Source organism: Tigriopus californicus, chromosome 1, assembly GCF_007210705.1.
Source record: "Tigriopus californicus strain San Diego chromosome 1, Tcal_SD_v2.1, whole genome shotgun sequence".
Classification (NCBI taxonomy): Eukaryota; Metazoa; Arthropoda; class Copepoda; order Harpacticoida; family Harpacticidae; genus Tigriopus; species Tigriopus californicus.
This window is the reverse complement of record NC_081440.1, coordinates 12,291,284-12,306,056: the sequence shown is the minus strand read 5'-3', so window position 1 is coordinate 12,306,056 and position 14,773 is coordinate 12,291,284. Positions and strand designations below refer to the sequence as shown.

At 46.7% G+C, this 14,773-nt stretch overlaps 5 protein-coding genes across 5 annotated transcripts; 2 read left to right on the top strand and 3 right to left on the bottom strand.

Annotated features, from left to right (window-relative positions):
• Positions 1–21: 21 nt before the first annotated feature.
• On the bottom strand, positions 22–2,188 carry LOC131890085 (uncharacterized). Its single transcript, XM_059239366.1, has 3 exons — positions 1,132–2,188; positions 740–799; positions 22–439 (listed from the first exon to the last, which is right to left on the bottom strand). Exons 1-3 carry the CDS (start codon positions 1,924–1,926, stop codon positions 47–49), a joined length of 1,248 nt encoding a protein of 415 aa, XP_059095349.1. The 5' UTR covers positions 1,927–2,188; the 3' UTR covers positions 22–46.
• A 578-nt stretch (positions 2,189–2,766) lies between these two features.
• LOC131890114 (NAD(P)H-hydrate epimerase-like) lies at positions 2,767–3,707 on the top strand. Its single transcript, XM_059239396.1, has one exon. The coding sequence runs from the start codon at positions 2,851–2,853 to the stop codon at positions 3,634–3,636; it is 786 nt and encodes a 261-aa protein (XP_059095379.1). The 5' UTR covers positions 2,767–2,850; the 3' UTR covers positions 3,637–3,707.
• LOC131890104 (uncharacterized) lies at positions 3,631–4,661 on the bottom strand. Its single transcript, XM_059239386.1, has 2 exons — positions 4,353–4,661; positions 3,631–4,294 (listed from the first exon to the last, which is right to left on the bottom strand). The coding sequence occupies exons 1-2, from the start codon at positions 4,582–4,584 to the stop codon at positions 3,663–3,665; spliced, it is 864 nt and encodes a 287-aa protein (XP_059095369.1). The 5' UTR covers positions 4,585–4,661; the 3' UTR covers positions 3,631–3,662.
• A 149-nt stretch (positions 4,662–4,810) lies between these two features.
• Positions 4,811–10,385, top strand: LOC131890075 (ATPase family AAA domain-containing protein 5-like). Its single transcript, XM_059239353.1, has 2 exons — positions 4,811–4,968; positions 5,049–10,385. The coding sequence occupies exon 2, from the start codon at positions 5,049–5,051 to the stop codon at positions 10,332–10,334; it is 5,286 nt and encodes a 1,761-aa protein (XP_059095336.1). The 5' UTR covers positions 4,811–4,968; the 3' UTR covers positions 10,335–10,385.
• Positions 10,386–11,724: 1,339 nt separating this feature from the next.
• Positions 11,725–13,715, bottom strand: LOC131890094 (transmembrane protein 164-like). The gene is made up of 2 exons (XM_059239376.1): positions 13,430–13,715; positions 11,725–13,308 (listed from the first exon to the last, which is right to left on the bottom strand). The coding sequence occupies exon 2, from the start codon at positions 12,952–12,954 to the stop codon at positions 12,058–12,060; it is 897 nt and encodes a 298-aa protein (XP_059095359.1). The 5' UTR covers positions 12,955–13,308; positions 13,430–13,715; the 3' UTR covers positions 11,725–12,057.
• Positions 13,716–14,773: the final 1,058 nt, after the last annotated feature.

Genomic DNA, 14,773 nt, shown 5'->3' with positions numbered 1-14,773 from the left:
AACAATTGGACTTCTTTGAGATGCGCGTTCAATTTTTATTCGAAATTCAATCATACAGATCCATATCCCTATATACGGCCTTGCCATGGTTGATGAGCCTGACTTTTGGACCCGCTCTCGTCATCAGGTACTCTTGATCCGGTTTCACGGATCGCGTAGGGTAGGGGGCGTATTTGTAGTAGAAGTAATCATCTGGTGCGTGCATGACAAATGTGAAGCATTCCAATTTCCGCGGAAGTTCCTCTTCCGGCCCAATCACGTATGTTCCGGCATCGAAACCATCTTCAGGTAGAGGACTGTGAACGGTGGGTAAGAGCCACGATATCACGCCACTTTTCTCGCAATACTGATCGGTGAGAAATCCTCTCAATTGAGCATAGTAGATGCCGCCTTCGATGTCAGTCACGGACACGATGTCACCAGTCGTGAAACATTGACCCTGGAGAGTGGTACATAGTTCAATATTATGATCAACAACAATAACAACTCGATGGTATCAATTGCTTGCACAAATAATTCTTTAACGAAAAAAAAATATAGCTATGTATCGTACTGACTTTACTTAAAGAACATCTGTGATAACACGAGTGAATATATTGGGAGGTATTTTTGCTTGGTCGATAGTTTGGAGCCAAGGGAAGCCACAACATGTAAAATGGTTTCTACTAAAATCGACCTCGAACATTCTTTTGACTTCAGACGACTTGGTTTGAATATTTAACCCGGATAAAATACTCACCTTGTAGAATACTCGATCGGATGTCAATGCTCGGGCAACAGATGTGGGAGCGCGTATGGACTATAAACGGAAGAAATAAAATATCAGGAACTGGCAGTCTTTAATGAAGGAGTTGAGAAGGAAATTTGAGGTTTCTTTTTTTTTTTTGCTGGAGCCAACTTCAAGTTTGTGCCCAACAATGCTAGAGCCATTACGAAAAACTTTGAAGCCAACCCAAGCCGACCTAATCAATCCGCAGATCAAAGCCCGGAATCGTTGTTACGTGTTCCCATTCGAGGAAAGGACGTTTGGGTCCAATCTGGCCATTGAATTCGATCAAAGCCACAACAAGACGCACGTGATCAAAGAGGGGGTTCATGGGAGCTCCAAGGATACAAAAAGACATAGCTTACACTCTTCTTGAAAATAAATCTCCGGCTTTTGCCCTTGCCACTCAAGCTGGCGGATTTGTTCTTATGGGCGGCCCGAAGTTTGGCTTTCTTGGTCAGATTGGCGGCGGGATCTCGTTTGCGTCGATTGGAGGAGCGAGTCGTTAGAGTACTGCCACTGGCCACGGATTCGGAATCATCGCGAATCTCCGACCCAATGCTGTCGACTTCGGAATGGTCATCATCTAAGAGTGATGATGATTTGACCCGCTCCAATCCCTCTCCACTGGGAACCGTATCTTCCATGGGCGTCTCTCGATGGGATTCCACCGACATGGCCGGTTTCAAAGGAGCGGGTCGGGACTGTTCTTCCAACTTCTTGCTCCTCCTGGTGCTGATTGAGCTCCTTGTCTTGGCTGGTGTGGACTTTCCCGCGATTTCAATCTCTTCGCCAATCACGTCTTCATCCGCTTTGGCTGGTTGGTACTCGGGTTCGGCCTTGACCTTCTGGGCCAGATCCTCCGACCCATCCTCAACTTTCACCTCCTCCCCAGCATGAGGCTGGTCAATCTCTTGGTCCGGGCTGGTTGACGGGTCCACAGGGTGGGAAGCAACGGATTTGAGCGTGGATTTGACGTCAATCGCCTCCGGTACGACTCCCTTTTCCAGTTTTTGCCCGATTTCCTTCTCCAAATCCTCGGTTTCCATGAAAACTCCGGGATGACGCACGGCTACCGCCACTTTATCCACTTTGCCCGGAGATTCGGGATCTTTGGACCTCGCCCCCGACTCTTGGGGTGGATTGGATTTTCTGGCCATGGTCGGGATGAGGATATGGGGACGTGTTCCCCCGAACTATGGTTCCAAAACCTGGTGTTGTTGCTATGGATTATTTGATGTGACTTGGCGTTGGTCGCTTTCGTGGCTTGCCACAATTTGTAGGAGAGCCTCCAGAGAAAAACAATCACTTAGTTCTATCATGAAAATTCACGATGATTTTGTTTGAGTGTGGTCATGAATTTCAAGTTTTAGGAACCATGCTTCAATTGTGTACATGTGAAGATAGGTTAAGGCCATGAAATTGACGGAAAACGGAAGAAATAAATGGTTGGTTGGACTCCCTGAATGTGTTGGGGAAACAGAGGTTCCGCGATATTAGAGTCTGACATTATTAAGCGATGCCAAAGCAGGAGAAATTGACAGAAAATGGGTTTCATTTGGCGCAATTGGCGAACTTGTATGAATTATGTGATGAGTAAGTCATGTTCACTTGTATGATTGGTTGATAAGAATAAAAAAAGTTTCCATGCAGCGAAATCTGGAATGTGGCATGGATCGCTTCCCTCCTGACTTAGACTAAACAAAATAATTAGTAGTATTTTTTTAAAACTACTTCAAGAAAAATGTTCGGCATCGATGAAAAGCATTCCGATTGCCTGTAAATAATAAACCTTCATTGCGAGAAGCATGTCTCATTGGATCTATATACAGTATGTAAGGTACATGAATGATACAGTAAAACCAGTAGTAGTTTCACACATGGCGATTTTAGGCCTATTCCGGGTTCAAGGGATGCCAATCGAGACCAATATTCATTGGAGAAGCACAGGGTTGGGGTTAGACCCGGGATCGAACCCATGAACCCGAGTTCAACTGGGTCAGGCATTAGTAGGCATTCTGACCTAGAACTGCTTCCTGTTTCACAATGTGTTACCAAAACCCCAGAGCCAACCTGATCCACGAATGGCTTTCAAGTTCCTCTTCTCTTCTTCATCCTGGGGTGTCCGCCCCAAACCGTGGATATCGTCCGGATTGCGCGGAATCCACGCTCCAGCCATGGCTCTTAAGTACCTCAATCAAGAGCAAGCCACCAATATCGACGTGGAGCTCTTCAACGACTATCGGTTCTCCGTGGACCAGTTGATGGAATTGGCAGGCTTATCTTGCGCTCATGCCATCGCCCAATCCTTCCCGGAGATCCACGGCCAATCCATCCTGGTTTGTTGCGGTCCAGGTAACAATGGGGGCGATGGATTGGTTTGCGCCCGACATCTATCCTTGCTAGGCTTTGCTCCTGTTATATTTTATCCGAAACGAACGGATAAGCCTTTGTATCAGAACTTGGTGGTTCAATGTGAAAAGATGGGTTTACCATTTTTGGAACAGACCCCATCCCAAGTTGATATGGATGGCGATTTTAAGTTGGTGGTAGATGCTCTTTTTGGGTTCAGTTTCCAACCACCCGTGAGATCCAATTTTGTGGATCTAATCGCTCGAATGTCTTCAACTCCCGTGCCGATTGCGAGTGTGGACATTCCATCGGGTTGGGACGTGGAACATGGAGATGTCAATGACTTGGGACTCCAACCTGAGCTCTTGATTTCGCTCACGGCTCCCAAATTGTGCGCTTTAAAGTTCCAAGGTAAGCATCACTTCTTGGGGGGTCGATTTGTACCTCAAGCATTACAAGAGAAGTACCAACTAAACCTGCCCGACTATCCAGGAACTGACTCGTGCGTCCGATTGTAGTGTGATAATGAAACATTGGAAGAGATTTATTTTAAACCTGCCAATAAATCACATGGTTGAACGTTCTGGTACATGTCCGCCATAAATGTTTTAAAGTCAGGGAACAACGGTTTCCAGTCGAGTTCAGATTGAAGGCGTGCCGTGACATACTTCTTCCCGTCGATCAAATCCTCCTGGCCTTCAAATCGGGGCAGGCTCTTGTCCGAATAATCAGGGTTTAAGCGTGCGGCCTGGCAGATTCCGGATCTCGAGATGGGCTGCCCATCACTGGCTAGGAACAATCGGCTACGGATCTGTCTCTCCAGGATTCTTATGACGCACAATGCGGCATCTTGGTAATGAATCAGATTGATCAGACCATTGGGAGCGGAAGGATAGGCATCTTTGACCGTGAGCCAGTAATTATGAGCCCCTCGGTTCTGCTCATAAAGGCCGCCCAAGCGTATGACGCAGCCTTCGTTATCCAACGTATGCTTCTCAGCCTCGAGAATCTTGTCGTTGTAGGGGGAATGCTTGATCTCGGATGCTTCATTGACCACTCCACCTCCATTCTCAGCCAACACGCCACCGGAAGAGGTGAAAACAAAGCCCCCTTGGGCGGATCCAGTCCAATGATCTTGGAGCGCTTGGTGAACATCGTCCGGATAATTATCGTTTCCTAAGAATATCAACCATTTCGTACAATCTTAAAAACTCATTCTGCTCTATATTCATACCAGTCGGTGGGGCACAGAAGATGACACAATCCGATTTTTCGGCTTCTCCGGGGTCTTTCGAGGAGACGGGAATGTAGCCCAGACTTGACCACAGGGTCGCCCGCTTCTCGTTGAACGACCTCGTTTTTAAAACGATCCTGGCTTCGGGGTAGGACTCGCGCCAAAGTTGGGCAACACGACATCCCAGGTGACCCGCACCCACAATCACCAGATTCTTCGATTTTGAGCTCATGGTTCGATTTTGAGGTGCTCATGAGGCCCAGCCTGCAGGCCTAAAACCTGTCAAACGGCCTGATAATCAAAGGTTTCGTGATCCACAATCTTCAGTTCCGTTAGATGTATATGCGCTAGGTGACGAAAAATGATCATTTTTGGGGGGTGGAGCGAAATATTTTCGAGGCCAAAGTAGCCTCTAAATGCCATCCATGTATGACAATTCGCGCAATAGTAGTGTCCAAAAATGAATGAACTCGTGATACGGAATGAATATATACTCCCACTGTCGCTCCAATCTTGTTCCATGTGTAAGAATGGCCAGCGTTTCATTGAGCCTCTGTTCTGTTGATATTTGGCGGGATTTGTCGCTACGTAAACCACCGCAGGATTTGGCATAAAGGTATCATCAACTCCACATCCAATACAATACGTACGTACGTATCATCGGCCTTTTGAGCTCATATTTTGTTCATATTTCAGATGGGAGCCATGGAGACGGAGAGTGATATTGAGGATGATACGCCTGCCACGCCCATCTTGACCGAGCCGGCGAAGCCCAATCGGACCCTTCTGCATTATTTTCAAACCCGGAATCCTCCACCATTGGCGGCCCATTCATCGAATCGCGATGGAAAAACCCCGCGAGCCTTGAAATGTGATGAAGGACAAGCCCAATCCCCGGAGAAAAGGAAGAAAAAAAGAGGTCGACCCAAGAAGATAATAGCAACCGTGGAACAGAGTGAGGGTACACAGCCAGAGGAGAAGGAGGAGGATGTGGTAGACGTGATAGAGGTTTTACCCAAGGCTAGGAATCCGATTAGTGGTTTTTTTAAGAAGGTGACTCGTGATGAGTATTGTCAGGACTTGGAAAGAGCTGCGTCCAAAATCGTGATCCAAGCCGAGATCCATTCCCCTATACCAAATTGTAGCCCCAAGATTGAAGTGAAAGCCAAGGGCAGAAGAGGGCAGAGCTCCAGACTCAGTTTGGATGCGGACCAAGTGAATCGAATTGAAGTGTTGGAAGAACAGGTGGAGGGAGTGGAAAAGGAGGAACCTACATCACGCAAGATTTCCTCCGCCTTGTTTAAGAAACGGAGAACCATGAGACAAGAGAGTGAGAGCGCTCAATTACCCTTGGAGGATGTGTCCGTGGATATGGACTTCTTTGCCGGAGGTCAGCTTAGTCCGGTTTCAGCCGACCTCAATGGACACACCATCGAAATGCCAGAGAGGAATGGGCCAAGTCCCAAGATGGATGGGATCCAAATCTCGCCAGTTGAGAGCACCTCAAAGCCAGATGGCGGTGAAGCCTCATCCATCATTCAACATTTAGACGACGATGACCTCGGTTCCAAAGAGTGTTTTGATTCCAAGATTTTGGGTCTGAAAGGGAAAAAAGTCAATATTTCTCCCGCGAGTCCGCAATTATTTAAGAAACGACCCAAACGCAGACGTCGTGGAACCGGCGGGGCAGCAACGGGGGCCACGCGGTCGGGGGGAAATTCTCACAAACATCCCGTGAATTATGATAGCGATTCCCTGGATGTCGATATCCTCTCCAAGTTGAACCCCAAAGAGTTTCATGTTGGTCAGACCTCTTCCATGGAAATCGATTTTGACAACAGCTCCTCAAATGCGTTTTCGGTGCTCATGAAACAGCCCTTGTCGACTGAGGCAGTGGGACCAAACACCATAGAAGACGTCGAGACTTTGGATAATGGGCAAACTTTGGGAGATAGAATTGATGATGGGACAAGTTCTCGAGGCTCTGGAGGAATGAGCACATGTCAATTGGAAGACAGGCCTCCAAACTCGAAACACAAGTCCCCGTCAAGTGACAAAGAGAATAAAACCAATCGACTCAACTCCGCCGTCATGTCGACTCTGGCACCGCCCCCATCAAGAACAGCAACGACAAAACCTCCATCGCCCAGCAGCACACCCTCTTCCTCAGTCTTTGAGAATGCATTCACTAGACTCATGACCACTAAGGTCTCTATTAGCTCCATTTCCATCTCTTCCATCGCAGGAACGAACTCCTCTCCATCTACTTCATCGTCGTGGTGCAAGAAGGCTATGAAAACAATTGGACTCGAACGAGAGAAAAAAGGAGAGGACCAGATTAAAGTAGGCAACGATATTGGAACATCCGAAGTGGTCAGGAAGAAGCGAGGGTTAAAGCGAAAGAAGAAACCCACGATTAAGAAGAGCGATGTACTAGACATAGAAGTGGAAGACGTAGGGAGAGAAATTGTAGAAATTAATGAAGAACCCCATTTCCCGCCCGGAGAGGATGCATTTAGTGCCCATAAAACAGAGAGGAGAGACACATTAAAAGATCTAGAGGACGAAAGTCACCTCAGTGAGCCCAGCCAAAGACGATCCAGTCGCATTTCGCGGAATAGAGACACTATCGAGAAAAGGCGTCAAGAGCAAGAAGAAATGGAACGCCTAATTGATGATGAGATTAGCTCTCCGCGCAAGAGTAGATCCAGAAAAATTGACCACAAGAGAACCATCACTGCTGAGGGTAACGATTTTTCCAATGACGGCTGCCTGAGTAATGGCGAGGGCGATGATGAGGTCCGCATCGAGAAGGTCGTTTTATCCCCAGTCAAGAAGCAGAAAAAAACAGGCCCCAACTTGGCGCCTATCTTCATCAAAGGCCAAAAGGCCAATGCCATCCGTGTGATTGAAGATCCTGAGAAAGCTGCGGCCCGAAGGGCGTTTCTCATGAGCTCTGCTCCTGATGTGATCCGCACCCAGCAGCAACAAAAGAACGTGGATGAATTGCTCAACTCCGATTTGGGTTCGTCTCTTCCGTTTCCGATTGTAAGTCACGTTCGTCAATGTGATGGCGAGGATACGTTTTGGAATTTAGAAATGCCAAAGGCGTCACCAGATTTGCTGATGGGTGCCACTTCCCTCAAGGATCCCTCAGAATTGAGCCTAAGGACCTCCAATAACACTGGGGATGATGGTTTGTTGGATATGGGACAATTTACTTCTCTCGTCTCCAAAATTGGAACGAGGAGAAACCAAGAAAACGAGAAGCAGACAAATGATCATCCCGAAGCGGGTGGGCAACGAAGGATGAACTCGTGGCAGATCTATCACTTTGTCAAATCCTTAAAAATGGCCAATGATGCGTTTCCCATGCGGAAAATCTTCCGCCGTTATGTTGAACGGAAGATAGAGGCCGATACCTTGGAAGCCGAGGTGAGACGGAAAAACATGTCCCTAAACGATATCGTTGAAGAGCGCTCCAAAGGTCGGGGAAGACTACGAAAGGCGCGAAACAGTGATCGCCACCGAGGAGGCGAGGATAAGGGCTTGAAGGAAGTCAAATTCGATGCCTCTCTCCCGAGTTCCATGCAGTGGACCATGAAATACACCCCACAAATGACAGATGACATGATTGGCAACTTGGGTGTTGTGAGGAAACTACAGACGTGGCTTGAGGGATGGAGGACCAACCGACCGCGACATTCGGTCGGAAAAAGGTCAGAGAAGAGAAAGAAACTGGACTCGTCCTTTGTGGTGGATGACTCGAGTGAAGGGGATGGGGATTCTATTAGTAGTGATGATTTGACCGGCAGCGGAAGCGACGTCGAAACTGGAACCAATCTGTGCAACACGGCCTTGCTCACCGGACCTACAGGAGTGGGAAAGACCAGCTGTGTATACGCTTTAGCTCGACAGTTGGGTTTTAAAGTGCTTGAGGTCAATGCTTCCTCGATCCGAGGAGGAAGACAGGTGGTGGCCCAACTTCAAGAGGCCACTCAAAGTCACCATTTAACGAAACAACAGCAGCAGCAAAAACAAAAAGAACAAGCCAAAACCCTACAGTCCGGCTCCAGAAGGGGCAAGAGCACCAAGAATCAACCTCAACAGGATTCTTGTCAAGGCGCGTCAGACTCTTCAACTCATTTAAAACGAACGGCTCTCATCTTGTTTGAAGATATCGATGTAGTTTTTGACGATTCGGACGACGGTTTTTATGGGGCCGTGAACAACCTAATCGCCACAACGAAGCGTCCAATCCTATTGACAACATCTAATCCTCATTTTGTGCCCAAGAAGCTGTTCAAGTCAGCCTCTGTGTTGGATTCGCTCCAGACATTTGAGTTCAAACCCGTTGCTCCTCAGCTTGTCGCGAATTACTTGCAACTAATGGCCTTGGCCGAAGGCGTGGCAATTGATCCCGAGAGCATAGCCTCGCTCGTAGCCCTCAACGGGGGTTTGATATCCAAATCAATACTGGACCTCCAGTATTGGGCCACCTCCAAAGATGGCGGTCCTCTGATCTCGTGCACAGGAGACATCCCGCCCCTGATCTGTGGGGATAAACTCAAAGAAGAAGGCTTGAGCACTTCAGAGGACAGTCTTGCAAAGCTGATGTCAATAAATAAGCACCTGGTCTCCAATGCTAAAACGAAGACGTCGTCGGGACAAAAAATCTCCCATTCTTCTTCGTCTCCCTCTCCATTGGTGCCCGTAAACGATCTTTTTGCCACAGTGAGGCCTTTCAGTGGTTGTGATTTAGCCTTAATGGGACTAAGAGATGAACAGGAAGTGTCCTACGCTCAAACTGAGAATCGAGTGCAAGAGTTCCGAAACAATGTTGAGCATCTGTGGCTTTGGGGTTACGGCGATATTTACGAGCAAAACTGTCACCTATTTCTCGGGCTCCCCTCCGAACCAGCACCACCACCTTCATCATCCGGGCAAAAAAGGCCGTATCCATTAACAAGTGATAACTCGGCCCTTGAACAAGATGCCTCATGCTCAGTGGCAGGAAGTAAAAAGAAGCGCTATCGAAGGATACAAGACTTTGCCGATTTGGACAACTCTATTTTCGCTTGCGATTCTGATGAAGATGAGCCCGTGAATGAGGCACGCTTCTTGACGGCAACGAACAAATCGAGCTCTAAGGACGCAAATATTGCTGACAAAGAACCTCATGAGGACCGTCCCAGACACGACGGAGATGAGGGGGAAAGTAGTTGTGTCGGTGGAGAAAACCGACGTCCCAATGGGACTAATGAAACAGAAGAAAGAGAACAAGACTGCTCACTAAGCAAAGCAGAAAAAGTCAAAGCTCCCAAGACAAAGCTGGAAAAGATGGCCTTTCAAAACGCTCACCAAGCCATGATGGCGCTGTCAAATTGTGCCGAGGCAAACAGCCATTTTTCAACCTTGGAGGACCGACCCCCATGGTGGGTTTTGGACAACTCTTTGGCAGATCAAATGGTGAGATCATCTGAAAAACTTTTGGCAAGAGATGATGCCCCCTATTCCCAAGCGAGTGTCTCAGCTTCCATAGAAGCCTCAGTCCAACAGATGACGCTCACCTTGGCCCGTAAGAGAGTTCAAGATGTTGTGAAACATATCCAAGGTGATGAGATCAACGTTACCAGTGCATCACACCCATTGATGAGGCGGTCCCTCGAGAGCGAACCGTCATTATCTCTCATCAACGATCATCATTATCCGATCTCCTCAAGCAGAACTACCCCCCTATTGGATCGTTTCCACTCGAAAGAGACTTTGAACACGTTCCTTTCAGAATTGACCATTTGTCCTCGGACTCATCTAACTGACACCTTGCCCATCATTAGGGGCATGGCTAGACTAGAAGAAGTTCGACGATCGGGAGGTGGGGCCAAAAAGTCCAGGTCAGGGCGATTTCTTCATTACTTTGACGCCCAAGAACTCTACTTGAAGCCGATCACCCTCAACTATCTTTGCAATTCTTTTCTTTAGATCAATTAATATACTCGCACTTAGTAATCAATAAGTCTCACATATCATTCACTGAGTCGTACCTATCTCTTTGTTCTTCACACGACAGGCGCGTTCTGTATTGCTTTTGCTTTCAGTACCCACTCATATTACGTGGAACTTGGCCATGCCTCTCCACGCTCTCGAAGCGCCATTGTCGTGATCTGACCAAGAGTGCTTCTCCTTCGATTCGACGAGGATTGGATGGAGATCCCTTGGTACTAGAAGTTGTTGTTGGTGTTGTTGTTGTTGTTGAGCCTACAATAGTTGGGCACCAAAAGTAAAGAAAACACGGGATTGATTCGCAAAACCGAGTCCATACGGGTTCCTCACAAGAAGCTTCGGCTGTCCTCGTCGATCCCATTCATCAAAGGGAAGCAGCGATGTATCCTGATAGGTCCAAAGGCGGTATAACCACTTGAAAGCAGGATGAAATATTGAGTTACATCTTCCGTTTTCAGCGGGTTCACACCGAGCTTGAGGGTTCCTCCGAAGATTGCACGCACCTACCGCTCGTTAAGTGCCCTTTGGGCTTTGATCCGTCTCCAATTCATACTTCCAGAGTACAAATCAAAAACGTAACTCGAAACCTAATCTACGATTGGCCCGTAAGAACTTCAGTGAGCGGAACGCGTCCAGGAACTTTAATGGAACAGTATTCAGTCTTGGGAATTGGATTCGGTCTTTTCATGATTTATTGACCCTGCGATCGATCTTGTCTGTACTAGCCTTTCTTGGTCCATGTACGGAATGTGAATTGAGGTAGAAAAAGCTTTCGAGGACATCCATGGCACTGAAACAATACCACGAGATAGGCATTTCGGATGATGAACATCGATCGGAGGAAAGGATTTGGTCGGCTTAGGACCCTTGTCACTCCCACCTGTAACCAATATCAACGAGGAAATGGATCTTCAAGTCAGGATTTCGTTATATTGATACTCGTGGTATTTTTGGCCCATCGGTGGGTACCTACTACTGCCTTTCCCCAATTTACGTGCAGCCATAACGTAACAATGTTGTATGTATATGGAAATACTTTTGGCATCTGGTCTATTGTCCAAGAAGCATACTCGAGGTCGCATTAATGGCGTTCGGGTTCAATCATGGTTAGACATGGTAATGATTGCATCCCCAGATCATGGAACTGCCCATAATTGAAGAGGGATTTACTCGGCGACCTTCGGCCTCAAAACACGTTCAATAAGCTGGTGAAACATTCCCAACCATTGAATGGAATACAAGAGCATGGGACCCGATTATGTCGTCGTCGACGAGATTGAATACGCCGGACCTTATCCTACATGTATTACACTGAATGTACATCCAGCCTTCTTTCACTCAGGTTTCTTGGTTGCTATACGCATATCTACGAAAATAATTGGCACTGGGCGTCTTGTATTGTATTATCTCCAAATATATTTTTGACTTGTTCTTCGTTCTGTAGTGGAGGCCGTCTCAAACGACTGGGATATCATTTTGATTTTTAGCGGGCTGCTACGAGGTTATTTCGGCGTTTAGCAGATCTAGTTGTCACATCATGCTACCATAAGCAAATATGCACACGTGAAATTTGAAAGGATAGTTTCTTATAATTGAAAGAGAGAGAGAGAAAGAGAGAGAGAGTGTGTGTGTGCGAGCCTTTTAAACGCCCTTGGGCGGCAATCACAAACGATCTAAAGATGTTAGATCAAAAAACAGGGATTCACTCCCTTTTCGATTGTGAGGCGGTTTTCACTGGGTCGGTGCGATTGGGTGTTCCTTGTGGGAAAATTCTTTCGGCCAAGCAAGTGACTGATCCCACGAACAGGCCAGATAAAGCCGTGGCGAGGAGTTGGTGAAGTATGCCTATCATGCGGTAATAGGGACCTCGAAATGGGTCGGAGAAGGCCGCACAGAGCATGTGGCCTATGTTGGCTAAGGTTAAGACCGAGACCCCATGCATCACGACAAAGTGCCAGAAGCTCCAGGCCGAGAAGGACAAGAAAATCCACGAGATATCCCACTTGGGACTCGGGGGATAATCCCACCGCTCAAAGCAGATCATGTATACGGGGATTATGACAAGAAAGTAATGTTGCAACCAATAAGTTTCCCGTTCAAACGGCAGTTTAAGCACCTCGTCAACGGGAAAATAGATCCCGGCTAACGTCCCATGGGTGAAGTGAAGAATTAATCGATAGAGACACACGTTCCCCCAAGTGGGTGGGGTGGCTAGGACGTAGATCCAAAGTATGGAATTGACATGGCACGGGTACAAAAGATAGATGATATGTCCTGAGGTGAATTTGTAGCCCACTTCGATGCCAAAAATCAGTGTGAACAGCACGAGAAGGAGCATCTTGCCCCCACTGGGACTATAGGGTCCTCGAGGACGCTTGGAATGCACGATTTGGTCTTGACCTTGGCAGGTTCGAACCCCAATCCACAAGCTCAATAGCGTGACCACCACACCAATGCCAATTTCGACCCGGCGATGGAACTCACTCACATGGTTCAGGCACTCTGGCCCTCCCTCCTCGGGATCGTGCCAATTCACTCCGCCCATGCACCAAACATAGGCTCGCTCCCAAAAACTGGCATTGCTTCGCAAGTCCACCATGATGAAGACCACCACCACGGCAAGGCCGTCCAGGAGGCGCGAGGAGGCGAACGAGCGGAACAACGATTCACTACTACCACCACTAACTCCTCCTCAACCACAACCACCACCACAATAGCTACTACAACCGGGAGATATTGTTTTTCGGAGACGGCCTTTGGAACAACAAGGCAAGAAATGGAATTTCTGAACACTGCGCATCAAATCCCTGATTTCATTTGGAAGGACCCAAAACCACACACCATCATGGTGTCACCAACCACCTCGTGGGTCGTCAAACCACGGGAGAGGCAGGAAATCTGACCAGGAAACTTGGGCCTGATATCCCCACCGAGAGCCACTTTAGAGCTGAAACTGAAAGCGTTGAAGGGTTTGTTTATTCTTAAAACAGCTTTAACGCCAGTTTAGTTCACAATCCTTGGTAATGGAAGCTGGGAGGCACAAATGGCGCGCCCGCATCTATCCTCAACTGTACCTTGGTGCCATGTGATAAAGTTTGGGATTCGACAGATCCGAGATGGTGTGGCTTGTTTGTCTATCTAGGGTATGTATGAATGCAGGTTCTCAATGTGAACAGGGTCAACGTGCACGTGGAGGGCCCGATTGCCAAGAGAGCTACACACAGACGGTCCTGCAAGGAGGTGTATGACTTAGATCTGAGCTATCAAATAGCACCAGATGAAAGAAATCACAAGTGCAAACAATTTATGCAAGAACGAGGAAAACAAATCATACTTGCCCGCATCTAAGACTTTGGAATTGCTTAAAGGTTCGGAAGCCCTGTAAACGTCTCTGAATTTGTGTTGAGTTCTTACGGACTACGCACATGTGGGTTAGGGTTGGGTGGTGAATAGATTTGTGACATTTGTCAAAAAGCTGTCTTGTTATCGCTCATATTAAGACCTGGTACACTATACATATGTCCATTTATCGTTCAGCTTTTGCTTTTATCCATACGGATTGATGACAATATGCCTTATTACATAAACCAATTTCTAAGCCATATCCAGATATATGAAGGAATATTTTCTTATCCTTCCGTATTTGCATTAACTTGTTGATAAAGGAAAAGAATGACATCCATTATGAAAACATTTTTTAATAACCTACTCATGCAGAACGTTATCTAACTGGTCTTCGTTATAAAAAGTTAGGAGTGTTGATTGGCATTCATTTTTAACACTTGAAATTTAGTTGAATGGATGTAAAAAATGGTTGATTCCGTTGTTTAACATGTTTTCTTGTTGTCCATTAAAAGTTCGTAATTATAATACCCTAACCATGAACCACTACTGGAATTTGGAAGGGGACGCAAAGTTCGAGAATTAAAATTTCCAATGCACTTTTCTTCAAATAAGCCTTGTTCCAAGCCTTTTTGACCAGCTGCTTCAAACTCCAGTTCAATTGAACGATAGGGTTAGTTAAAAGTTTTACCCTCTCAAAGTTCACAACACAATTATAGATGAAGTTGATAAGCCAGCCCTCTTGACCTTGAAAATTCTTAAAGAAGGTTTTCTCATTCATTGTTGCGTATCTTTCTCTAACGTGTCTTTGGAGAGAGCATTAACCCTTGCCCAGAAATATTTGTTGACTTGAATCGGAAAATATCTGTTATTGTTTGACCTCAACGCCTCCGTCTAGATTCCAGGGGATCGTGCTCCAGCAGGACAACAACTGTATTTCCTTGTTGATATCATTCAAAAGTTCTTCAACGTATGCATTGAATACATCTAAGTTGATTCTAAAAGCGTGCGCTTGAAAAAGACGTCATTTTTTTGACGAAACAAACGAACTCACTTGCCTTAATAAGAACGTAAGT